Source organism: Stomoxys calcitrans, chromosome 5, assembly GCF_963082655.1.
Source record: "Stomoxys calcitrans chromosome 5, idStoCalc2.1, whole genome shotgun sequence".
NCBI lineage: Eukaryota > Metazoa > Arthropoda > Insecta > Diptera > Muscidae > Stomoxys > Stomoxys calcitrans.
In genome coordinates, this window is record NC_081556.1 from 109,639,799 (window position 1) to 109,664,959 (window position 25,161).

The window sequence follows — 25,161 nt, forward strand, 5'->3', positions numbered from 1 at the left end:
AGTACATTGCTATCACGAGAAGCTTAGCTGCGAGCTACCGGGTGCGTCCACAGGTTGCGCATTATGCAATACGGAGTCGCTGCAACGGTAGTCGCGGACAATCAGCGGTATCGAGCGTCTCAGTGAGAGGTCGGGTGGCACCGGCTCTTGTACCAATACTGAGTGCCTATGATGCTCGATATGATAAGGCGAGTTATTGGCACCTTTAACTAACTAATGGGCACCCTGTTCCCGCGGCGATCGGCCCTTTGAACCGAAAAGAGCTTGCTCACCTACAGGTGCTTGATGAGGATCGCCACCTCCACATGAAAATTTGGCTACAACAACAAAAAATGCAAATTTTGCCTATGAATATTCCCCTAAGGAACAGAGGCAAACTTCTCACATATTAATGAGTGCAGTCCGATTCAAGTTTAAGCTCAATGATAAGGGGCCTCCTTTTTATAGCCGAGCCGGAACGGCGTGCCGCAGTGCAACACCTTTTTGGAGAGCAGTTTTACGGTGGCCTCCGTAACGCAGATCCTAAACTGAAGAACTAGCCCAAAAGTATTAGCGTAGAAATCCCATCCAAACGCTTTTATTTGGTGGAAAATAACGTAATTTTGAAAATTCGGAGTAGGGGTGCCTAAAAGTATGCTACGGGTTCTCACACCATCGCAATTGGCGAGTCAGTCCAGGTCTCTGTGGAGGCCAAAAACCGTTGAATAGAAATGAAATTAGCAAATTTAATCGAAAGCAATGAAATTTTGAAAATTCTGGGGGGTGGGGGGCGCTACAACTTTCTGAGGGGTGGGCTAAGCACTCCCCACTCAAACAGTTTTAGCTTCCTAGGGCTTTCTACGCTTATGACTATTGCCCGTTCCTATGATTATGCTCAGGAGAGTAGCAATAGCGAATAAACTATGCCATCAAGATACTTTATAGCTTTTCCTGTCATATCCAACCTATCCCTGGACTGTTACTAATATTACAAACACATAGGTCAAAAATGAGTATCAATTCATAAATCGACTTACCTATATGTGTTTATGTTTGAGATCCCTCTTGAGGTATTTCATATAGTGATCTTGGAGAAATATCCTTTTCCTTAAAATATTTGTGGCTATTTGTTGGCTATTTCTTGATTTTTCTGTTAATTACTGGGATCCTGAATCGACTGATAGGAATTTGAGAAATTTCTATCTTCTTTTGTGCTTCTTTTCCTTGCCTATAATGATTTCAGTTTTGAGATTTGATCTACACCTCAGGACAAGCTCTTGAATTTGAAGTTCCTTGACCAACAATACTTGAAATTCTGGCTGAAACTTCATGCAGTGTATTTTGACATCAATTCATTTATGTGGAGACTTTGTAGTTCAGATTTTGTTTTAGTTAAAATTTTTTCTAATTCTGATTTGATGATAAAAATGGGTATGAAATTAAATTTTTGAAGATTTGGTTTTTCCTTGAGTTTTGTTTTACCTGTAATGATTTGATTTGTGGGTTTGGTATGTGTCCTTCACGAGTTGCAAAAAGTTCTTGAACTGACTTAACCATTAAAGAAGATCCAGGATCCAGTATTAATGTACTAAATGCTTGAATTTTTGAAGATTCAGTATTTGTGCTCTAAATTTACAAATTTGTGACAAAAAAAGGTATGCTTGTGACAACGCATATTTCTTCTTTTTTGTTGTTGTTGTTTCTTTCCTTTTGAGTTATGTTGTGTCTATACTTGAGGTTTGCAGTTCTTGAGTGTACTTATTTGAAATCCTTAAAACACCAGTATTCAGCTTTGCTAAGCTAAAAAACTTTTTTTGAACATATTCTTAACTAACAAATTTTGAAATTTTGATTGAAAGTTAGTTTCTTAGTTCGATTCCATAATGAGGTTACTTTGAAGACTTTCGTATTGCAGGTAGTTCTTACATTTATGTGCTTGAATATTTTTGAAAATCCTTTAAGCAGCATTGATGGATTTGATATATGGATTCTTGGAGAACAATTTTGATTTAATTTTTTTAATTTTACAGGTATGAGTTTCAAATTTTTCATGTCTATACTTGAATTTGCTTATTTGGAGATTTTCAAAGGCCTGAAACTTGGTAATGATAGACTTCATGTACATGTTATTGATGATGAGTTATGATTTGCAAAAGATGAATTTTTTTCTTCTCCTTGCTTCTTATAAAGTTGATGAAGATTTTTTTACAGTTTATCAGTTCCCTACTTCACCATTTTTTTTTGTATTTATTATCATGTGGCCTCCCTTTATTATTATCGTTTATTTCTTTTTTAGCTTTGGGAGGTTTTAATTTTTCTTTCTTCTTTTAATATTTGACTATTTACTAAAAACAAAAACAGTTATCTTATTGACCGGTGGTCCAGTTTTTGGGACGATCAGCCATTAAAGTAAAATCTTTGTCCGTGGAACCCATATGGGCATGATGATTAAGGGGAGGGAAGAATTCCCATCCCTCTTGTATGGAGGTCTTCTTAATGACACCGGCCAAACCTGGAATTTGCATATATATGAGAATGTATTATGTTTAACTGGATTGTAATGTAGAGAAACAAATCTTACCGAAGAACAAGCCCATAACAAGACCAGCAACATGGCTACGTCTCCAGGCACCATAGACACCACCAGCAGCAAAGCCACCAAGGAAGTAGTTGAATCTGAAAAGGAGAAAAAGAAATGATGGTTATAAAAATGAGCTGATGAACAGGTAGCTGGCAATAAAGTAAAGCAAGCTAGAGCAGCATCTGTTAGAGATGGCACGTGATGCATCATGCATTGACCTCAGACAGGAGAGTGTTTTAACGGGTTCAATGGAGGACCTGAGATGGTCCCAAGATAAAGATCACTATGATCCCAGTTTATTTGCAAAACTCAGATCCAATCAATCAAAGAAGGCAACACAGGAAAACTGTAATCACCACGATAGCTGGAACTTTGAGCTCCAATCTGTGTGGTGTTCATTGTTATCACGAGAGGCTTAACTGCGAGCTACCGGACGCGTCCACAGGTTGCGGATAGTAGAATGATCCATACGGAGTAGCTGCAATTACAGTCGTGGACAATCAGCGGTATCGAGCGGAGAGACAGTCTCTTGCATAAATACTGAGTGCCTATGATGATCGATATGACAAGGTGAGTTATTGGCGCTTAAAATATATAGACATGTGGCTACAACAACAGCAACAACCATCTGTGAGAGAACATAAGGTTAGGCCAGTACGCCGTCTTAAATGGGATAAACAACTGATAAATAGCCTATCCAGTAATAAGAAACTGAAGATTTTGAGCTCATCAGATGAAGACAACTGACCCTTTATCCCACGGGCACGAGATGACTATGAGCACCACATGAGTTGGAACTCTGAGCTCCGATTTGTTAGGTGTTCAACGTCATCACGAGGAGTGATAGTGGAATAATCCATACGGAGTAGCTACTTCTGCAACAGCGCACAATCAGCGGTTGTTGTTGTTGTAGCCACATTTTCCGCTGGAACGCGGTGGCCGTTGGTTATTTAAAGGTGCCATCGAGCATCACCGCTGATTGTCCTCGGCTACACAGGCTGGAACTTTGAGCTCCGACCTGTGTGGTGTTCACTGTTATCGCGAGAAGCTTGGCTGCGAGCTACCGGGCGCGTCCATAGGTTGCAGATAGTGGAATGGAACGGAGTAGCTGCAACTGCAGTCGCGAACAATAAGCAGTATCGAACGAAGAGTCTCAGTAAAAGGTCGGGTGGCACCGGCTCTTGCATAAATACCCAGTGCTTGAGTTATTGGCACCTTTTAAATAACCAATGGCCATAATGTTCACGCTGCCATCGCTTTTATAGGCCGGAATGAGCTTGCTCACTTAAGGAGCTTGCCGAGGATCGCTACCCCCACATATGAATGGGGCTACGACGACAACAACCACTGACCCATTACGGGTCCAGGATGGTCAGAAGTCTTTTCGACGTTCTAAGGATTTGGGAAGTCATAAAGACTCCTGTACGAGTGTATGTTTCCTAGGTAGAAGTCTTTGGGTTGTTACAGGCTCAAGACCAGGTACCTATAAGCACCACACAGGCTGGAACTTTGGGCTCGATTTGAGTGGTGTTCATTGTTATCACGAGAAGCTTGGGTGCGTGCTAGCAAGCGCGTCCACAGGTTGCGTATAGTGGGATGCTCCATGCGGTGTAACTGCAACAGCAGTCGCGGACAATCAGCGGTATCGAGCGGAGAGTCTCAGTGGAGTTTGGGTGGGACCGTCTCTTGCATAAATACTGATATGACAAAGCGAGTTATTGGAGCCTTCCAGTTATCAATGGATATCATATTCCCACGTCGAAAGGTCCTTTGGACCGGAACGAGACTGCTTACCTTCCCAGGCGAGGATTGCCACCTCCACACATAGACATTTGGCTATAACCTGAACCTGAAGCGCCTTCTCTGTCTTGCTAAGAGATGCATGAGACATAACCCGTTCATGAAAAGGACTTTCCACCAACCAGGGGAAAGCTGGAAATAAGTTCACCTACGTATTGCTAAGACCAATGGACACCCCTGTGAGATTATGTTGTAGGCCCGGCACGGGATAGCTGTGAGCACCACACAGGCTGGAACATCGAGATTCGATCCGTGTGGTGTTCATTGCTGTCACGAGAAGCTTAGCTGTGAGCTACCGTGCGTGTCCACAGCTTGTGGAAAATGAGCGGTATCAAGGGCAGAATCTCAGTGAGAATTGATATGGCAAGGCGAGTGTTTTGGCGCTTTTAAATTATCCAGCGGCGATAGCTTCTTTGGACCGGAACGAGCTTGCTCACCTACAGGAGCTTGAGGAGGATCGTCACCTTCACATGATAATGTGGTGACAACAACAACAACAATAGCACCAACAACATTATTTTGTTGGTCAAATGCTACAAATGGCCCGGTTGGGGAGCTATGGCTGTTAGGAAGGCCCTGTGGCTCGGTTTCTTGAAGAGACATCAAATATACTGGGTCTCTGGTCGCGAAAAGCTATTTTGACTGGCTTCTGCAATATCGGTAATTGACTTAAAGGTAAAACAGATTTCTAGAGAATTTGTGGGATTTGAGGAGGAGTTGGAGATGGTCAAGCATCTAAAAAGCCAACAGCAAGCCTTAGCGGGGTCTTATGAGTAAACATTTTTTTGTCTCTTGAATCACTTAGCACTCCATTCATTGCAGGTCCTTAAATTGCCTGACTAAAGGAAAAAAAATTGCAAATTTGCCCAGGACCATTCCATTTAGGAACAGTGGGGATACTTCTCTTATTTCAATGAATGCTGTCCGCTACATCTTTGATAAGGGACCTCCTTTTTACTGCCAGTAGAGCTCGCCACAGGGCGACACCAGTTTGGTGTTGCGACACCGGGATTCGAACCAAGGCGTTCAGCGTCAAAGGCGTACATGCTAAGCTTGGAGCTACGGCGGCAACGACTACAGAAAACTTTACAATTCCATGGCAGATGTTTGTACGTATCGGATTGACCCGAAGGAGTCTTTCATCGACGAGGGCTGCCGCCTCTGTGTACAACACACTGCTAAAACAACAGTAAAATTTGATTCTTCTGGACAGACTAGCACCTGCACGATTTTTCTACATGCACTAGTTTCATGAATTTTTTCTATTACCGTAGCGCAGAGGTTAGCATGTCCGCCTATGACGCTGAACGCCTGGGTTCGAATCCTGGCGAGACCATTCGAAAAAAATTTCAGCGGTTTTTTTCTCTTCCTAATGCTGGCAACAGTTGTATCCCATGTAAAAACTACTCTACAAAGCGGTGCCGCACTGTTCGGACTCGGCTATAAAAAGGAGGTCCCTTATCATTGAGCTTAACGAATCGAACTCCACTCATTGATATGTGACAAGTTTGCCCCTGTTTCTTAGAGGTATGTTCATGGACAAAATTTGCAAAATTTGCAGTCGGTCATTGGCATGAGGTAATGAAAGTTATACATGTGCCGTATCACAACAAAATTTTGTCGATATTAATGCTGCCTGGTAACAATAAATCCTTTCCAGCATCGCTTTCTTTCATATTGGGCTCTTAAATCACCAAAATCCGGTTTGTGTCTCATGTCATGTATTAGTAAAATATAGCAATGGGAGTACTTAATGCAGCCTCGAAAATCATACGAAATGCTTTTTGGTTGTTCTTGTCGCAGTGTGCTGTACACTGAGGAGGCAGCCCTTGGCGATAAAGGACTCCATCGGGTCAATTCATTGATTGAATATAACCACTGGTCCCTTTTCCATCTATTCTTACAAACGAACGCCATCATTCCAATTTGGTTTACTTTATATAAATCAAGTAAATATTGTATATAACTCTAGCATATTGCTACTATAACAACTATACGAAGGCAATCCAATTTTTTGCACTTACCTATCATCTTTTCCTCTGAAATTTGTTGCCATATAGGTGGTCAATGTGAATGCTGAGGCCATGCCCATCATGGGACCGGTGTTATAGGCAAAACGAGCCAAAGTTGGCAAATAGCCTTTGGGATGGGACAACATCAAGACATCGACGGTGGACCAGGCCAAACCGGCAGTGGCTGCATAAGTGTTGGTGGCCATCATTTTGCCAAAACAATCTTGACCCTCAGGTTTGTCATAATAGCCGGTCTTCGACAACGCCATTTTGGCTAAATAAAAGAAATATGCAACAAATTTATAACTGTTTGAAGTGAAATAAAGTAAAATGTCTACAGCTTGGCTTTCGATTGCCACCAGCCATGGCATTTTCAACACATTTGCAAGGTGTCGTTCTTTAAACTATAGGTGTTTCATCTTTCATTGGTAAAACAAATGCTTACATTGATCTTCTAAGGATTTACACTAAAATTGTACTAATTTTATAAAGTTTAACTTAAATATTTTAAACAAATGAATTCACTAACCTGCGTTTTTACGTAATTTTATACAAAACAGTAATTTCAGCAAATGTCACTGGCGATACATCAGCTGTAGCAGGGATTCCAAAGTCGATTTTCTACTAAACGATTAATCGACTTTTTAAGCCGAAGTCAACTCTTAGTGGATAAAAAATCCTCTTCTTTACTCATTACCCACGGCGAAACAGTTAAAGGTGGTCTCATTTGTACAACAACCACAAATCAAATGGTGCAATCGACGGTTTGCCAAAACACACAAAGAAATTTGTGAGCGTGTGTGCATACACGAGCAGAGAATGTGCGAGAAAGAAGATGACAACAAAGAGTATGCAAACAAAAATCTGACATCTTAATACCGCCAAACCTGGCCGGCTGTTAACAGCTGTTCGCTTTAAATCCGTTTTGCCCTTAACTTTGGTCGATGCAAACAGTATGAGAGTGAGAGTAAAACAGAAACGGTATGTGAGTGAGAATAAAAAAGTCGAAGTCGACTTTTAGTGGCTACAAAATCCTTTTCTTTACTCGTTGCCATTGAAGGTAGCGGGAAAACGCTTTTTCGGCTTTTAACAGTAGAAAATTCGACATTTGGGTAATCTGGGAAGCCAAAGAGCCTAAAAAGTATAATTCAATAGCCCGCTTTTTAATGCAATTTTATACAAAACAGTAATTTCGACCACCAATCGATTAATCGACTTTTTGTATAATCGAAGTCGATTTTTTGTGGCTTCAAAATTGAAGTCGATTTTTTGTGGCTTGCACACCCCTCGCTTAACACAATCTGAAAATTGCAACATGGCGCAACTTAACACATACTAACGCAAACAGTATGTGTGTGACTAACATTAATAAAGGTATCAGGAAAATCTCTTATATGGCCTATAAAGGTGGAAAGTCGACTGTTGGTCAATCTGGGAAGCCGAAAAGCCTAAAAAGAATAGTTTACTAACCAGCTTTTTCACCATGGCGATTTCTACAACAACCACAAATCATATGGTGCAATCTGACATCAAGCGGATCGTACTTTTGCCAAACACGCAAATTTATGTGCGTGTGAGTATACATGTGTATAGTGCGTGTGAGTATACATGTGTATAGTGCAAATCTAATTTTGAGTATGTTACTAGTGCACTTCGCGAGAAAAAATTTTACTCAGCTGTTTATGGTACTCTACCTGGTCATTATGACATGTGTAACTCTACCTTAAGGCCCAACTTCTTCGTATCGAGTTGCGACGGGAGTAGTCTGCGTTCAGTCCCCATTTGACCTTCGTTTGATATATGAGATGTTTTCCCACTGATCCATAAAAATGGAGTTACATACTATGCGCGTGCATTAAAAATGCAACACTGATACATAAACGGATTTCGGGCGTTGAATAGCAACCCTGCAAACAAATGTTAAAAATGCAACTCGCAAAAGTTGAGCAAATGTTAACTTTGACGACTAAAAAACACTACTTCAGGTGTGGTAACACAGAATGACGCTCGCCTTCAAGCATCAAAGTGGCATTTTTTTTTAATTTTTTGCACACAAATTCCACAAAAGTAACGCGGAAAGTTAAATAAAAATTCAACTTTGATGCTTGAAAGCGGGCGTCATTCTGTGTTGTCAATCGTGAAGTAATATTTTTAAGCGTCAAAGCTGAAAATTCTCAAACTTTTACGCGTCGCTTTTGTAGGAATTGTTTGTAGAGTTGCATTTTTAATGCGTGCGCATAGTATGTATCTCCACCTTAATGGAAAGTTCTTGCGCAAATTTTCATTTATTGACGTATTCTCGATTGTTTATTAAAATCTAAAACGTTTAATTCATTTCGTACTACATACATACAATTAAAAATGATACAATTGCAGTAAGTACATACACACATACTTTCTTAATTAATTTCAAATAAATATCATAAATTTGTAAGTGTTGCACAAAATTCATGTGGGGAAGGAGGCCTGGACTAGAGATTAATTTCATTTATTTTTTTTTCTTCGAGAATTAGGGTAATTTATTTTAAATACTAAAATATTTGGCATACAATTCATTCTTTTTTGGTTTTCTTTTAGAAAATCATAGTGTTTAGGTTCAATTTATTTAGGGTAAAATAATTTGAGCATACAATGGTGATTGATGATGAACAAATGAACGAACAAAACGAATAAACGCGCGAAAAACAAGAAAAATATAACAATGATGTCTACTAACTATTTAAAAAAATGCACAAAAATTTTGCAAACAAAAAATGTCATAACGACACGAGTATAAAATTGAAAACTTAAAAAGAGATATATTCTCAGTAAGCCATGACTAGAGAGTAGTTAAAGGCATATTGAGAAAATGTCCCTTAGTATTTCAATGTAGATTGGCAACGTTTTACACAACGATTCCTTACAACGGAAGTACTGGGATACCTTTATTTCCTGTTGAAATGTTTATGGGTGTGAGTGTGTTGAAGTTAGTGAGCGATGGACAGACAACATACATCATTTTAACGAACTGAAGTTAAATACAACGATAAATAGACATTAAATCATTTATAATTAAATCAGTCAATATTTGTGAGGAAATCAAATCAATCAAAAATACACGCTCGGACGTAACGCCTTCTGCCTTGGGGTTAAATAGATTTATCTGGTTTCCTTTTAATTTGTGGGATTTTTTCTCTCTTCACACATTCACCCTTCGTTCGATGTTTGTTTTAATTTAAATCATGACCTATTATTTCAATATCATCAGCCAAAGGACTTTCAATTTCTGCAGTGGCGTTAGCCTTCTTCGCCTCAGATTTGGCAGCTTTCAGACTATCCAGATTGATGAGTGATAAGGTCATTTTACTACTTATAACAATCTGTAAAGGAATGGAGTAAGGAAAAATTGTAAATGCTATGGATCTTAAAATTTGGCAAAAAAAACTCACAGCTGGTTCTTCACATGATCCATCCAGCTCATCGTCTTGAACTTCTTCCTGTTTGGTTTCTGCATCAGCAACAAGAATTTGCGAATCATGCGCCAATGTTCCTTCCAAGTATATGGATTGGGGTTCTGGTATATCATCATCAAGTTTGGACTGTAAAATAATGAAAAATGAAAATTTAAATCATTTAAACAAAGATATGTAAAAAAATGGAAAATCTCAGAGAGTGAGATGTGATAATCGATCTCAATCTAGTATCCGACTCACTTGGACGTTTTCGTCCATTGTGATACCACAGAAAAAGAAGAAGGACTACGCCTTCTAGTTCCTAGCGTTGAACCATCCAGATCGCTTTAAAAAGGCCAAAAACTTGCGAATGTTCACATCCGCTAAATCAGACAGGTTCTCAAAGAAATTAGAACCTAAAGTGGAATGGATCAAAGTAGAGCACAGGGTTTACATTGAGATCCCAAGGACTGAGATCTGTTTTCGACTGCCTGATCATAATATGATCCTGCAGGCAGAGATCCGGGTCATCACGGTATGAGTAAGGTGTTGTGGTGTTGACGCGGGTACATCGCGTATGAACTTCTTTACGAACAGTAAACTGGCCATCAAGGCAATAACAGCCAGGACGGTAAGGTCATGAACAGTCTTGGAGTGTAAGAAGGAGATTGACGCCTTCTCTGAAGATGACACGATTCGCCAGCGGCACAGAATTGATTTAACAGAGCTCTGTCATGCTTCACAAATGGATTAAAGCTAGAGGAAAGAGTAGGCCTAGAGGTCTACGTTGAGAATACAAAGACTGAGATCTGTTTTCTACTGACCCTGCAGGCGAAGATTGATGTGATCACGGATTGCGTGAGGTGGTCTGGTGTTAACGTGAGGACGTCGAGTATGAACTATGAATCTCCACTAGATACACACTGCAGTGGTCGCGTAACCTTTCCGATATGACCAGTTTTAGATCTTTAGAGTACATCCCAAAGCCTACCGCGTCGTCTAGTTTGGAACCATCTGTATAGAACTCTATGTAACTACCGTTACCAGGAATATCGTAGTTCCAATCAGTTCTATCAGGAATAGTGGGACAGTACTTTTAATCGGAAGCAGTGCAGGCAATGTGTAATCCAGACTGCCTGGAACATCGGATATTGTATCAAAAATAACATGGGTCGCAGCAATTTGTCTAGCCACAATTTCCAGGGCCATTAGATGTAGCATTAAATTCAGATGCACAAACAAGCCATCCTTTAGATCCGGTTGACTATTGAACAGTATGTGGACTTTTGAAGCGCCGTCCACCAGATCACAACACCATACAGCATTATAGGTCTGACAACTGCAGTATATACCCAATGCATGATACGCGGTCTAAACCCCCTACTTTTGCCAATGGCTCTCATGCAGGTGTAAACGGCAAGAGTAGCCTATCTTGCCCTTTTCAAAATGTTGGATTTGAAGTTCAATATCTTGTCCAGCAAAACACCCTGGTATTTTGCGCTTTCTGGAACATTCTCTACTCCCAACGATACAGTTGTTACTGTAGGGAACTTGTTTTGCACGAATTTACGGCCAATTTCGGTAGCCTACTTCGCTGTTGCACGAAGAGCTTTCTGAAGTATATCTCTTAGAGTGCTGGGAAACATTCCCCTAACCGCAATTGCCCCATCAACAGAAATCGCGAACACTTTTACATATTTTTCTTCTAGACACAATAACATATTATTAATGGCGATATTCCAAAGTAGAGGAGACAGTACACCTCCTTGAGGTGTTCTTCTGCTGACCCATCTTTTTAGATCCACAGATCCCAAGACTACCGTAATGCATCTTTTAGTAAGTAAGTTATTAAAAAACCTTCTCACAGTAAAGATGAGAGCGAGAGAAGACAGCCAGTGCACTAGAGCTTGCAAAATATCGATAGCACTATCGGTATTTTATTTTTGTCTGAATATTGATTGATATTTTGCCTATCGATACTATCGGAAAAGTTAAATTTTTAGGAAAATTTAACAAAAATAAGTGATCCGACACTGAGTGTATCCTTTTAAACACATTGAGCCTATAGAGGGCGCTATTTTCAGCCGATGGGCTTAAATTTCGTAAAATGATTTCTCTCATGATTTCCAAATGACTTTATTAAATTTGGTTTTATTCGGTCTGTGCATTGTTATAGCTTCTATACAAATCGATCTCTTGGTTTTTACTTCTCATTTTCGTTTGAAATATAGGTAATGGAAAATTATCGATACTATCGATATTTATTATTTAAAATATCGAATGTTGTGAATATCGATAGTTTGCCAACTCTACAGAGAGCCCTCTATGTAGCCGACTAGGTCGTGAAGGGCTGTTTCCGTGGATTTGCCTTTACTTTATGCGTGCTGCTGCGGCGACAGGCAATCTCTAGGGATTTTTGCCCTAAGATATGTCTCTATCAACCTCTCAATAGTCTTCAGCATAAAGGATGACAGACTAATAGGACGAAAGTCTTTCGCCTTAGAGTGGCAGGGTTTTCCTGCTGTCGCAATGAAAATGACCTTCGTGTCCCTCCATCCCACAGGTATGTATGACATTCTGATACAAGCAGAGTATATCTTCCTTAACCAGGGAACCAGTGTATCAGACACAGCTTGTAATTCAACCGGTGATACATCATCTAGGCCTGACGAATTAAAGGGGTCGAAACTTCTTATCGCCCAAAGGATTTTCGGCTCAGACACAATTTCCCTAATGGCCTCCGACGCATATCAGCATATCAGTGACAACCTCTTCTGGCGCCACGTTATCCATTAGATAATTTCCCGGGAAATGTGTATCAACGAGTAGTTCTAGTGTTTCCTTACTAGACATTGTCCATACATTCTATGACTTCTAAATATAGCCCACAGTAATTGGTCTCGAGGACAGAATCCTCCTTGGCCTAGAGGCCTCAGATGTATCCTCCACGAAGCTGCAGAATTGTACCCAGAATTTGTTCTGAACCTTTCTCAGCTCGCCCTTATATTTTCTTAGCTCAGCCTTAAAGATGTCCCAATCGTGTGGTGCTCTCGTGGCTTTTGCTCTGTTGAAGAGTTTTCTGTAGTTCTTCTTTAGACCAACCAGCTCTTGAGGCCATCATGGTGGTCGCTGCTGGCCCCTTTGCTTGGCACTAGGACATGCGAGTCATTGAGGGCCTTCGTGATCCGCTTGACCACTTTGTCTAAAAATTATATAGCTCCCATGTAAACCAATCTCCGGAATACACTTCTGGAGCCCCTAGAGGGCCCTTTCCCGATTATACTTCTTGAGTCTCTATAGGGCGTAATTCTTATCTGATTTGGCTGAAACTTTGCACAGTGCTTTTTTCTATAACATCAAACATACGAGCCAAGTATGGCCTTAATCGGTCTTAAACGTGATATAGCTCCTATGTAAACCGAAGTCCCGTACTCCTTGAGCACGTAAAGGGACCAGTTCTTGTCTGATTTGGCTGAAATATTGCTCAACGGCTTCTGATATGACCTTTACCAAACGTGTCATATATGGTCTTAATCGGTCCATAACCTGATATAGCTCCTACATAAACCGTTCTCCCGATTTTACTTCTAAAGCCTCTAGAGGGCGTAATTCTGCACCGATTTGGCTGACACACAGTGACTTTTTCTATGACCTCTGATGTATGTGTAAAGCATGGTCTTCATCGCCTTGTTCAGCCTCTAGAGGGCGTATTTATTATCCGATTTGGCTGAAATTTTGCACAATGGCTTCTACTATGCTTTTCAAAATACTACTCATGTATGACCCGAATCGTTTCATAAACTTTTATAACTCCAATAGCATAGCAATTCCTTTCCGTTATCCCTTGTTTGCCTGTAAAGTGAGACCGGCCAAGGAATTTGACAAATACGATCCATGGTGAAGGGTATATAAGATTCGGCCCGGCCGAACTTAGCATGCTTTTACTTATTTCTGATATTCTCGCCTGGGATCGAACCCAATCGATAAGCGTCATAGGCGGACAAGCTAACACCTGCGCTACAATGGTCTCCATTGAGCTTAAACTTGAATCGGACAGCACTCACTGATATGTGCTCCTGTTCCTTAATGGAATGTTCATGGGCAAATTTGCATTTGCATAAATAAAATAAAAATAAAAACTTACATGTTCGTGATGGTGTGGTAGCACCGGCGTTGGAGGGCGACCTAACCATTTTTGTCCACCCTCACAACTGGCACTAACTTCCATTCCAAGAACCTACAAATGAAAAATTAAATAAAAAGGAATAAAAATAAATGAAATAACAAAATAAATGTAAAAAAAAAAAATCTAAAAAAATACGAGTTCATTGAATGGGAGGACCCCACCCAAAACAAAGCATTTGACTTTTGTTCAATTTCTATAAAATGACTAGCTGGACAGGACCCGCTCCGCTGCGCCTTCTGTCACTCTCTTATTTTATCTGAGCCCAAGTCAGGAAATAAGTTCTGTTTAGGGGTGGTGGTACGGCCTTTCACATATTTCGCGCCAATGTGGATATTATATTGGTGCTCTTCTCCCAAATTCCGTACATGGGAGCCGTATATTGCTATGGTCGGTAAATATATGCGATATGGGGGTGTTTTTGAGAGTGAGGCGGATCCCCATGTATCAGAATCGTGTTCTGGTCTCAAATACCTTTCATTTGAGTCCCATATTGTCATTATTGGTTTATATTCCATTTGGCTGGTGGCTTTGGAGGTGAGGCGGCCCCCTAGATATTCCACCCATCTTCGAGATCTGGCGTTTTTGGAAATAGGTTAAGGGGAGGGTCCGCCCATTAGAGTTTGGATGTTAGATCTACTTCATTCTCTTGGATTTGGTGGTGGATTGGAGTAGCCAGCCAAACTCTTTGTCCCAAAAGTGGATATCAGATTCATATTCCACTCCCGAAAATCAAATTGGAGCTGCATATTGCTATAGTCGGTATATATGTGTTTGCTTGAGGGAGTTTATGAGGTGAGGCGTCCCTGAAACACTTGGTCCCTGAAACATATGTCCAGTTTGAGGGGTATGCATGGTGGGGCAGCCACCCACGTACCTACAAGCAAACAACAAATTTTGCCCATGAACATTCCACTATGGAAAAGGTGCAAACTTCTCACATGTCAATGAGTGCAGTCGGATTCAAGTTTTAAGCTCAATGATAAGGGCCTCCTTTTTATAGCAGAGTCCGCACGTCGTGGCGCAGTGCGACACCTCTTTGGAGAGAAGTTTTACATGGCATATTTTCTCACAAATGTTGCCAGCCTGTACTAAGACCTGAAAAATATCAGCATTGTGCTCTACTCTCAAATTTCTTTAATTTGGGCCCCAATTGCCATTGGTTTAGGGGGAGTTTATGGGTTGGCACTACCACAAAACCTTTGGCCTCAAAATTGGATATCAAATTCGTTTTCTACTATCAAATATCTAATATTTATCGCCATAGTAGGCAAACGTGACCGGTTTGAAGGGAGTTTAGAGACGGACTCTGAAGTAATATCAGCATCGTGCTAGAGAACGATTTTGTTTGAGCCCCATAACGCTAAGCATTTTGAAGGAGGCTATCAAGATATTCAGAGCTAGGGGGTCAGATTCAGATTCACACTAATTAATATTGGTTATCTACATTCAAAATCATCTTTTAAAGCGACCACTTGGGATAATTACATTCTTAAAGATCCGCAGGTCCTTCTGTGTCCATCCCAATTTGAGGGTAAATAGCGTACGCACTACCAAAGACCTTTCATTTCTGTCCTATTCTATCCTATCCTATCTATCCTTGGGATAATTACATTCTTAAAGATCCGCAGGTCCTTCTGTGTCCATCCCAATTTGAGGGTAAATAGCGTACGCACTACCAAAGACCTTTCATTTCTGTCCTATTCTATCCTGATCGGCCCTCATATATTATTTCATATTATTCGTATATTATTCTTAATTGTTTTTTTTTGGTAGGATAGGGGAAGGGGGATTGCCCTCTGACACGTCCTTTCATTTGAGTACAATATATTCTCGGTCATCCTACATAACAGTTTGGCGTTGCATTTATTGGGAGCAGAGGGTCGGCCCCCCCGACGCTAAGAACCAAACGACAATTTATTGGAGTCTGTCATTGTTGCGATCTACTGTCCTGCGGAACGGTAGGACGTGACCCAGATACTTGAATCATTATACCAACATTAAATTCAAAATAAACTGTCATAGACCTTTCTTTTAATTGACATATTATCCCAATCGAACTACACGTGCAATTGAAGCGTATTTAGTGGGTGGGCCGGTCCCAGACTCTGTCCTAATTGTGCATATCAGATTCGTAGTCAAGTTCCAAAGACCTTTCATTCGATAACCATTTTGTGACGTTGGACATTTATGCCCGTTTTTTGGGGTTTTTTTGCATTGGAGAGGCCCCCCAGACACCTTGGACCAAATTCTTATAACCGATGTGTACTCAGCTTCCAAATATCTTTCGTTTGATACCCATATTGTCCCAATCGGTAAACATGTTCTGTTGAGGGGTTTTGGGGGGTGGGGAGGCGCCTCAGACACCAAGGAATAAATTTTTATATCAGCATTGGACTCTACCTTTAAATAGCTTTCATTTGATATCCATATTTTCCCAATCGGTGAATTAGTCCTGCTATGGGGTTTTGGGGGATGGGAAGGGCTCTCAAACCCCAAAAAAAATTTTTTATCTTAGATTTGTATTCTACTTTTATATACCTTTTATTTGATACCCATATTACTCAAAGCGGTTAAAGTGCCCTGTTGGGTGGTGTTTTTGGGGGTGCGGGGCCCCCGACACTTAGAGTAACATTTTAATGCCAAGTTTGAGCTCTACTCTTAAATACCTTTCAATTGATATCCATATTGCCCAAAGCGGTGTAAATGTCCTCTGGTGGCTTTTTTTGGGTGGGGGTCACCCCTGAAACTTTAGAGTGAAATTTGTATACCAAATTCTTACTCTACTCTTTAATACCTTTCATATGATACCCATATTGTCCCAATCAGTACATATATTCGTTCGGGTGGGTTTTGGGATGGGGCGTCCCCCCCAAAGTTTTTACCAATTTCGAGTTTTTTGGGTGACGTAAGGTGGCATACAAAATTTCGCCTAAAACGCGATCTGGCACGCTCTCCGATATCTAGCGTTTTTGAAAATTGGGGTATGGGGAAGGGTCCGCCCCCCTTCGGACATCAAAAAATGTCGTACCTTATTTTCAACGGGGCTCAATCTCTACTATCTGTGAAAATTTCATGAAAATCGGTTCAGCCGTTTTTGAGTCTACACAGACAAACAAACTGCGCAACAATTAAATTTTTATATAATAGATCTTCTCATAGAATCTTAAAAAATTTCCCAAAAAAATTTCAAAACTTACCGCTACTGTACGATCAGCACTGCCATCCCTCACTTTACGTTTGTCATCAGCCGTTGCTTCCTTTTTGCTAACTTCAATTTCTTCTACTCGATTGTCGTCACCAGATGTCTCATGAATGGTGTTTGCATGCCCATTGGAAATGTTCGTGGTCGAATTTTCGTTGGAGTTTTTCTAAGTGTATGTATAGTAAAAAAAGCCTATTAATTAAGTTCCAACAAAAGGAAACAACAGGAGCGAGAGACAAGAAACAAAATTAGTAAAACTCAAATCAACCATAATTGAAACAAGTTAACCAAATAAACTAAGTACACAAAAAAGACTGTAAAAATATTATGTTAGGGAAAAATATTTCAAATAAAAGAAGAATTAATATAAAATATTTCAAAATGGTTAAAAATCTCATGGCAAGGCATTATTATTAATGCAAGTTTTTGTTGTTTCAGACATTTTTTAGATGGGGAATCGTTTGAGCTCTAAATCTAACCTTGGTTGGATCGGTGGTGGTGGTCGAAGTCTCTCGTAATTTTAATTCTTCGTCAGCAGCATCAATTAAACCTTGTATGGCTGTTACAACTACGTTATGTAGTTACGTATTTTTGATTTTTGTTTAACGAAATTTGTTTATATTCGGAAAAGTAATGAAAGTATAATAATAAGGAAATTATTGCATGTTGATCAAACGGAAAAAGTACAAATAATGATGGAAATGGGTGATCATGTAATTGAGTGTTGGGGCAAACGATTGTTATGTTTCTGATTTATGGCTTCCTCCCATATAAATCAAATCCAATTTGAAGAACATTAAACCTTTATGTATTTTAGTGGCATTTACTTTTGCAAAAGCCTATGATTTCACCGCCTTTGATACAAGGCAGTGTCGCTTCGTTCGGTTCATGCTTCCACACAAAAGAACAATTGCCACAGTATGTGTGTGTCGCTCGCTGCTCTATATTATGATAGTTAATCACAATGTTCATGGGACCTTTCCACTTTATGTTTTTACAAGTAACGGTAAATTTTGCAGTGTATAGGCAATCGTCATAAAAGCCTAGAACTGATTTCGACTTTTCGCCCGAACGACTGTCAAAACCTGCTACGAAAAAATGGTAACAAAGATGAAGCGAATACATTCCATTGAAGTGGTACTGAATTCCATCAGCAAATTAGCAACAACACACAACAAAGACAATAGCATTGCAGCAGAGTTGTTTGTTGTCCATTTCGTGAGCATTTAATTACATTTGCAATTAATTGAAGCGAAAATGTATACTGACGCAGCGACATGTCTCTACAGTACCTCTTCTACGGAATATGTTTGCATTTTTTTCGTCATAATTTTTTATAATGCCTTTTGATAGTTGTTTGGCCGAAAAGTCGAAGTCATTTCTAGGCTATGGAACTCTGTACTACTTTTGCGAAATATGTTCGCATTATCTTAGCCATATTTATTTATGTTGCCTTTTGACAGTTGTTCGTGTGATAAGTTCAACTCAGTACTGGGCTTTACAGGAAGTGTGATGGAATGGACGAGGCGTCACAACCACACCGAAAAGTGACGGGTTGTACTATAGCTGCCAAGATACGAGACATAAACATGGCTGTGTATTTGTGGTTATTTAAAGACTGACTTTGGGTTTACTCCGGTAGATGAGAGACCAACCACAATTCGCATAATAACCAAATTTTTCTGCACTAGTATCACACATGTCCGAGCCCAGACAGAAGACAGGGACTAATAGACCTATGTTCTCTGCCCCGCACATGACATAAAAATCGTGTTGGAAAACTTGAATGACAAAATAGGAAGGCAAAAAATCTTTGGTCCAACATTCGGAAAATTGAGTCTTTATGAATGAACTCCGATAATGGATTGAGGCTAAGGTCAAGTATGCATCTCAAGTGAAATTTTCGATAATGAACATATGGTGACAAAAAACTATGCTGTTAAGTTCGGCCTATAAGTGCTAAGCTATGTTTTAATCATAAGATAGGGTTTTGGGCCAAATTTCAGCCATATCAGGTGAAAATTTAGGCTTCTAAGGGCTCAAGAATTAAAATCCGGGGATCGGTTTATATGGGGCTATATCTTTTTATAGACCGATTCGTATCATACTTGGCACGGATATTGAAAGTCGTAACTCAAGTCCTTGTTCCAAATTTCAGCCAAATCGGATGAAAATTGAGGCCTCTAAAGGCTCATGAAGCCAAATCCGGGTATCGGTTTATATGGGGGCTATATCTGTTTATAGACCGATTCAAATCATGCTTGGCATTGATGTTGGAAGTCGTAACTTAAGACCTTGTTCCAAGTTTCATCGAAATCGGATGAAAATTTGGGCTTCTAAAGGCTCAAGAAGTCAAATCCGGGGATCGGTTAAAATTGGAGCTATATTTGTTTATAGACCGATTCGGATCATACTTGGCATGGATATTAAAAGTCGTAACTCAAGACCTTGTTCCAAATTTCAGCCAAATCGGATGAAAATTAAGGCCTCTAAGGACTCAAGACTTCAAATCCGGGGATCAGTTTATATGGGAGCTATATTTGTTTAAAGACCGATTCGGATCATACTTGGCATGGATATTGAAAGTCGTAACTCAAGTCCTTGTGCCAAATTTCAGCCAAATCGTATGAAAAGTGAGGCTTCTAAGGACTCAAGAAGTCAAATTTGGGGATCGGTTTATATGGGGGCTATATCTGTTTATAAACCGATTCGGATCATACTTGGCATGGATGTTGCAAGGCATAACTTAAGTCCTTCTACCAAATTTCCCCCAAATCGGATGAAAATTGAGGCTTCTAAGGGCTCAAGACGTCAAAACCGGGGATCGGTTTACATGGGGCTATATCTTTTTACAGAGCGATTCGGATCATACTTGGCATAGATATTGGAAGTCGTAACTCAAGTTGTTGTTCCAAATTTCAGCCAAACGTATGAAAATTGGGGCCTCTAAGGGCTGAAAAAGTCAAATTCGGGGATCGGTTTAGATGGAGCATATATCTATTCATAGACCGATTCGGATCATACTTGGCATGGATATTGGAAGTCGTAACTCAAGTCGTTGTTCCAAATTTCAGCCAAATCTGATGAAAATTGAGGCTTCTAAGGGCTCAAGGCGTCAAATCCGGGGATCGGTTTATATAGGGGCTATATCTTTTCACAGACCGATTCGGATCATACTTGGAATGTATATTGGAAGTCGTAACTCAAGTCGTTGTTCCAAATTACAGCCAAATCTGAAGAAAATTGAAGCTTCTAAGGGCTCAAGAATGCAAATTCGGGGATTAGTTTATATGAGGACAATATCTAAGTCTGAACCGATATGGCCCATTTGCAATCCCCAATGAGGTATCTGTGCAAAATTTCAAGCGGCTACCGTTCGACTGCGATCGTGATTTCGACAGACGGACTAACGGCTAATTCGACTCAGAATGTCGAGACAATCAAGAATATATATACTTTATAGGGTCGCAGATCAATATTTCGAGGTGTTACAAACGGAATGACTAGATTAGTATCCCCATTCCATGGTGGTGGTTATAAAAATAGTCATTGCTTTCGATGTCACCCTGTAACACAAAGCAAACCGAAAATTTTGCATCAATGCAGTTCCTATTTAAGGTGCATACCACCCTATATATGTCCTCTATTTACAATGGGGGTATATCAAATATATTACAATAAAATATAGCCAATAGTAAACAGTTCAGTGTGAAAATAGGGCATCAATAAGTTCTTTTCATCGAGCTTTATCAAGCTAAGGCTTTGGCCAATGATTCCACGGTGTATGGGTTGATTCCAACTCTCTTTTCGTACAGCGGATCCATGTGTTTTTCGGCATCGGTATGACCAAGAGTGTCGAAATTCTACTGAAGCCAAAAATGCGAGATGCAGAATAACCCTGCAGTTAGAAGAATAGGAATGCCCCAGGCATAGAAGATGTATGGGGAGAACAGGTGAGAGGAAAAACATCTGTTCAGGAGTCACAATGCAGTCTGGAAATTTTGCCAAAGAATTTATCCGATGGCTTTCGTAAAGATCCATTGTCCTGCAAAGACTAATAAGAAAATCTGGTAACAAATATAGATAGCGTGCTATGGATATGGATATGATATGGAAAAAATAATTTTCCAAGCTGCTGGTAGACGATAGCGGCGGCAACGAGGTTACCACAGAATAGAATCTTGATGATTCTATAGAAGGTATATAGCCAAGTAAGAATAAGCAATAAACCGGCTGAAGAACAACAAGGCAGCTGGAGCCGATGAGTTACAGAACAGCTTTCTGTTCTGTAACTCATCGGTATGAAGTATACCAAAGACCTTCAATTGAAGCGGTCTTTATGGACTGACTGGCTTGTCGCTTAAGATTTCTTAAATCTCAGAAAATTCGAAAAAAGCTAAGAAAGAGGGAGTTTTTTCGAATTTTCTGAGATTAAGGAAGTCTCAAGCGACAAGCCAGTCGGTCCATAAAGACCGCTTCAATTGAAGGTCATTAAAAAGGGACCTTCTTTTTTACTGCCGCATTATCGATAAATGCTGCCCAATTACGTTTTTGCCTTATGGCTGTACTAACTTTCATACTTAATTGGCTATCACAGATTGCTTGTTTTATTAGCCGAACTCTGTATAGATTACCAAACGCCTCGATCCAATGCGCTTCTTAACCAATTTCTGACACCAGGTTTCGAAAAGTACCTGGTGAATCCTGAGTTGCATATAAAAAACTTTCAAAGAAAAATATGTTTCTGACGGGCTTGGAACTCCTTTTCGTTTATTATTAGGAGAAATGTCAATAAAGGCAGCCTGCTGTGTAAAGGCACCTTGCTTTAATCATAATAACCGTTATATGCCACCCAACACTCAAATGATGATGAAATGAAATTTTATGACTTTTTTTAATATGGATGATGCATACAAAAAATAATGGTTCATTGAAGTTGCAAAAAACTTAAGGAAAAAATTCAAAACAAATCATTTTTAGAAATATGTCCCCATTTTTTGCTTTGTTTCAAAAAACGCAAAGAAAACAAATGCTGCTGTTTGACTATAGTGAAGACTGTTAGTACGATTACAATACAACGCTTTAGGGGGCCTTCACATATTGGGGATTAATCGGTAAAAAAAGGCCTGACTTTTCTTATCACCATGAAGTGCAATTCAGTTCAATGATAAAAATCGATAATTCTCAGTTTACACAACATAGCCCAAAACAGTAGCTGCAATTATAAAAAAAGAAAGGCACAAAGCTGTAATACCCTGTACCACAGTAATGGCATGGGATACAAAGAAAAGACAATCATAATTGATCACTGATTAATCCAAAAGTGTGAACAGCCCCTAAGACATTCGGTAGCAACTTAAAACGCCGTTTACACTGCTCTTTAAATCCGGATTTAATGGCTCGATCATCTGTTTTCCCTTTATAAAATCAGCTGACGAGAGCCTTAAATCCGGGTTTGAAGAGCAGTAGGGGGTATAAGACTTGATTAGCCATAAGCCCCATTTACACTGCTCATAAAATCCGGCTATAAGGCTCTCGTCAGCCGATTTTATAAAGGGAAAACAGATGATCGAGCCATTTTATCCAGATTTAAAGAGCAGTGTAAACAGGTTTATAGAGCCATAACATTGTTTGAAACAATGAAGGCTTTATATCCATTACACTAATCAGTCTTAAAAGACCTCTACCAAAATTTATAACAAAGAGAGTTTAAAAGTGTTCGAGAGACATAGAAGAGAATGTGAGCGAAATAAGTGTTGATTTTACTAAGCATGCCACAAGACAATGTTTTTTTTTTGTTTCTAGTACCAGGTACCAAAATGAGCATGGTTTTAGTTTTTTTTTATAGTTTTGTGTTTTGCCACACACACATAGTTTCGTTAAACATTAGTGGGATTTAGGTAACCATTAACTTTAAAACTTTATTGGCAATGGATTTTAATTCATTCATGCCTTTGTTATTAACTTGGAATATTTATCAGGATAAGAGGATATCAGGATTGCGAGGTGTGTAGGGAGTTGGGTAGACTTGGGATTTCATTTAGTACTCATTCCTTATTTATTACTTAATGTTTAAGAAAATAGTAATTGCAAAAATACTTATGATTCGATTATAGAGATGAGTGCTATTTGATATTTTTTATTAATTTGTCTGTGTGTTTTTTTAAGAATGGAATTGTTGTCGTTTTAGGAAATTTATGGCGACCATCTTGAAATTGAAATAAATAGAAGAAATCATAGTGAGTGAATAGAAATTAAAACAACTGCATAAAAATAATAAAACAAGTAAAAAAATATACATATAAACTCAAAAAAAAAAAAAAAATGTAAAAGCTGAAAACTTTTTTCTTCATATTAACTCCAATTCAGTCTTTAGTTTTAGATGAGAAAAAAACGGCATGTGCTATTTGAGAAAATTTATGCAATGCAAGAGTATTTTAAAGAGGAAATGTTTTATTCTCCAAAATAAGAGACAAATGTCGAAGCTGTAGTTATTGCTCCAATATATGAAGAGATTCAAATATTCTTTTTATCATTTTGCTCTTTGAAAGGAGGAATGTAATTGCCGGTGTATAAAACAAGTAAAAACGATCAAAGTTCTGTTGAGCCGAATTTTTATTACCCTCCGCCATTAGCGAAGCCAGCTATTTAAAGGGCTAAAACCCTTCAAATAGCAATAAAATTAGCAAATTTTATCGAAAACAATGGAATTTTTTAAATTCCGGGGGGCTACAACTTTTCTGGAGGGTGCTTAGCCCATCCCCTGAGGCTTTTCTACGCTTATGTTCTCCACCATGAATACTACTAGAAATTTTAGCATATCAACTCAGTTTATACAGGGATTTTAGAGGAATCAAATCGGGTTAGGATAGGTTGAAAAGAGGGTGCGGATATTAAACTTTTACCCCTTCGAACATTTTGGGCTTTTTCATGATTAAGGTTCTAGAGCACAAACTTAACATTTTAATAGGCTCTCATTTCAATACTACAAGGTCTTGCAAACGAAATGACGATTTGTTTATACTCCAATATCCAGTAATAGCAGAAACAGTTATTTATTCAATTTATTATTAATTATCTGTCATTGGTGGCGTATGATTCACATTAACAACACTCATACGCTACCTGGGTATATAAGAAACTACTAGCCATATTATGCCAACAATTATTACCATTAGCAAAAAAAAAATTGAGTATTGCAGGATATTGTCCGGTTTTAGACCGTTGTTGAATGCTTTCTATTTAAAGAATAGCATAGCAAAAACATTTAGAAATTAGCAAAAGTGTATAGTTGCTAGAAGCATTTCACTGGGTATCCTGGTGTGGTGTAGAATAGTCCTGTGGTGGTTTAGAATAGTCCCATAGAAAGGGGGAACCTACCATTTTTCTTAAATATTCAAAAAATACAGATATCGGATTAGGTGGACTACAGCACAAATTTTTCATTGAAAATTAGGTTGATGTATGTGAGGGGCCATGCTACCCCCCACAACCGCCCAAGGGGACATGTAGGACGGCCGGGGAAGTATGAGAATCAAATGAGAGGTATTTTCAGAGGTTGTTGTTGTTGCCGTAGCAGCGTGTTATACACTGAGGCGGCAGCCCTTGCCGATGAAGTACTCCATCGGGTCGTTCCGGTATGTACAACTGGCTGCCATTGGATTCAGAGGTAATAAGTATCTGTGTGTGTCGGAGAATTATGTTAAATGTCATCCCCAAAAGCTCTGAAAAGGATACATATACCGATCATCCCAATATAGGGCTCAATTTAAAGGTTTTAAGCGTAGAGTACGAAATTAACATCCACACGTTGTAAGCTACTTATCTCAAGGCTAACCCCAGGGAGAAGGGAAGGGAGTTTAATTATCGGAACTACATATCTACTAATGAATGGAACATCCGTCTCCTTTGTATTCGTCGCCACTGGTGGAGCGGCAGCTCCAGGCTGCTGACAAACGACTGGTCAGCAG

General features: G+C 39.4%; 2 protein-coding genes across 16 annotated transcripts in view; both read right to left on the reverse strand.

The window, feature by feature from the left end:
* Positions 1-2,284: 2,284 nt before the first annotated feature.
* Positions 2,285-6,988, reverse strand: LOC106096327 (NADH dehydrogenase [ubiquinone] 1 alpha subcomplex subunit 11). Of its 2 annotated transcripts, none has more exons than XM_013264020.2 (4): positions 6,902-6,988; positions 6,385-6,646; positions 2,561-2,655; positions 2,285-2,491 (listed from the first exon to the last, which is right to left on the reverse strand). In XM_013264020.2, the coding sequence occupies exons 2-4, from the start codon at positions 6,639-6,641 to the stop codon at positions 2,346-2,348; spliced, it is 498 nt and encodes a 165-aa protein (XP_013119474.1). In that variant the 5' UTR covers positions 6,642-6,646; positions 6,902-6,988; the 3' UTR covers positions 2,285-2,345. The 2 variants fall into 2 exon arrangements, with proteins under 2 accessions (XP_013119474.1, XP_013119481.1); XM_013264027.2 differs by having other exon boundaries at positions 6,818-6,907.
* A 1,650-nt stretch (positions 6,989-8,638) lies between these two features.
* The window catches only part of LOC106095974 (resistance to inhibitors of cholinesterase protein 3), a 57,632-nt gene continuing 41,109 nt past the window's right edge, over positions 8,639-25,161 (reverse strand). For 4 of the 14 annotated variants that reach the window (XM_013263471.2, XM_013263504.2, XM_013263487.2 and 1 more), the window contains 4 exons: positions 17,187-17,357; positions 13,948-14,040; positions 9,801-9,950; positions 8,639-9,731 (listed from right to left, as the gene is read on the reverse strand). In XM_013263471.2, the coding sequence (XP_013118925.2) occupies positions 9,582-9,731; positions 9,801-9,950; positions 13,948-14,040; positions 17,187-17,357 (564 nt within the window). In that variant the 3' untranslated portion in view covers positions 8,639-9,581. Of the gene's footprint in view, positions 9,732-9,800; positions 9,951-13,947; positions 14,041-17,186; positions 17,365-17,670; positions 17,822-23,290; positions 23,400-25,161 lie in introns of those variants that run through there. The other 10 variants (XM_013263528.2, XM_013263519.2, XM_013263512.2 and 7 more) reach the window with 8 other exon arrangements.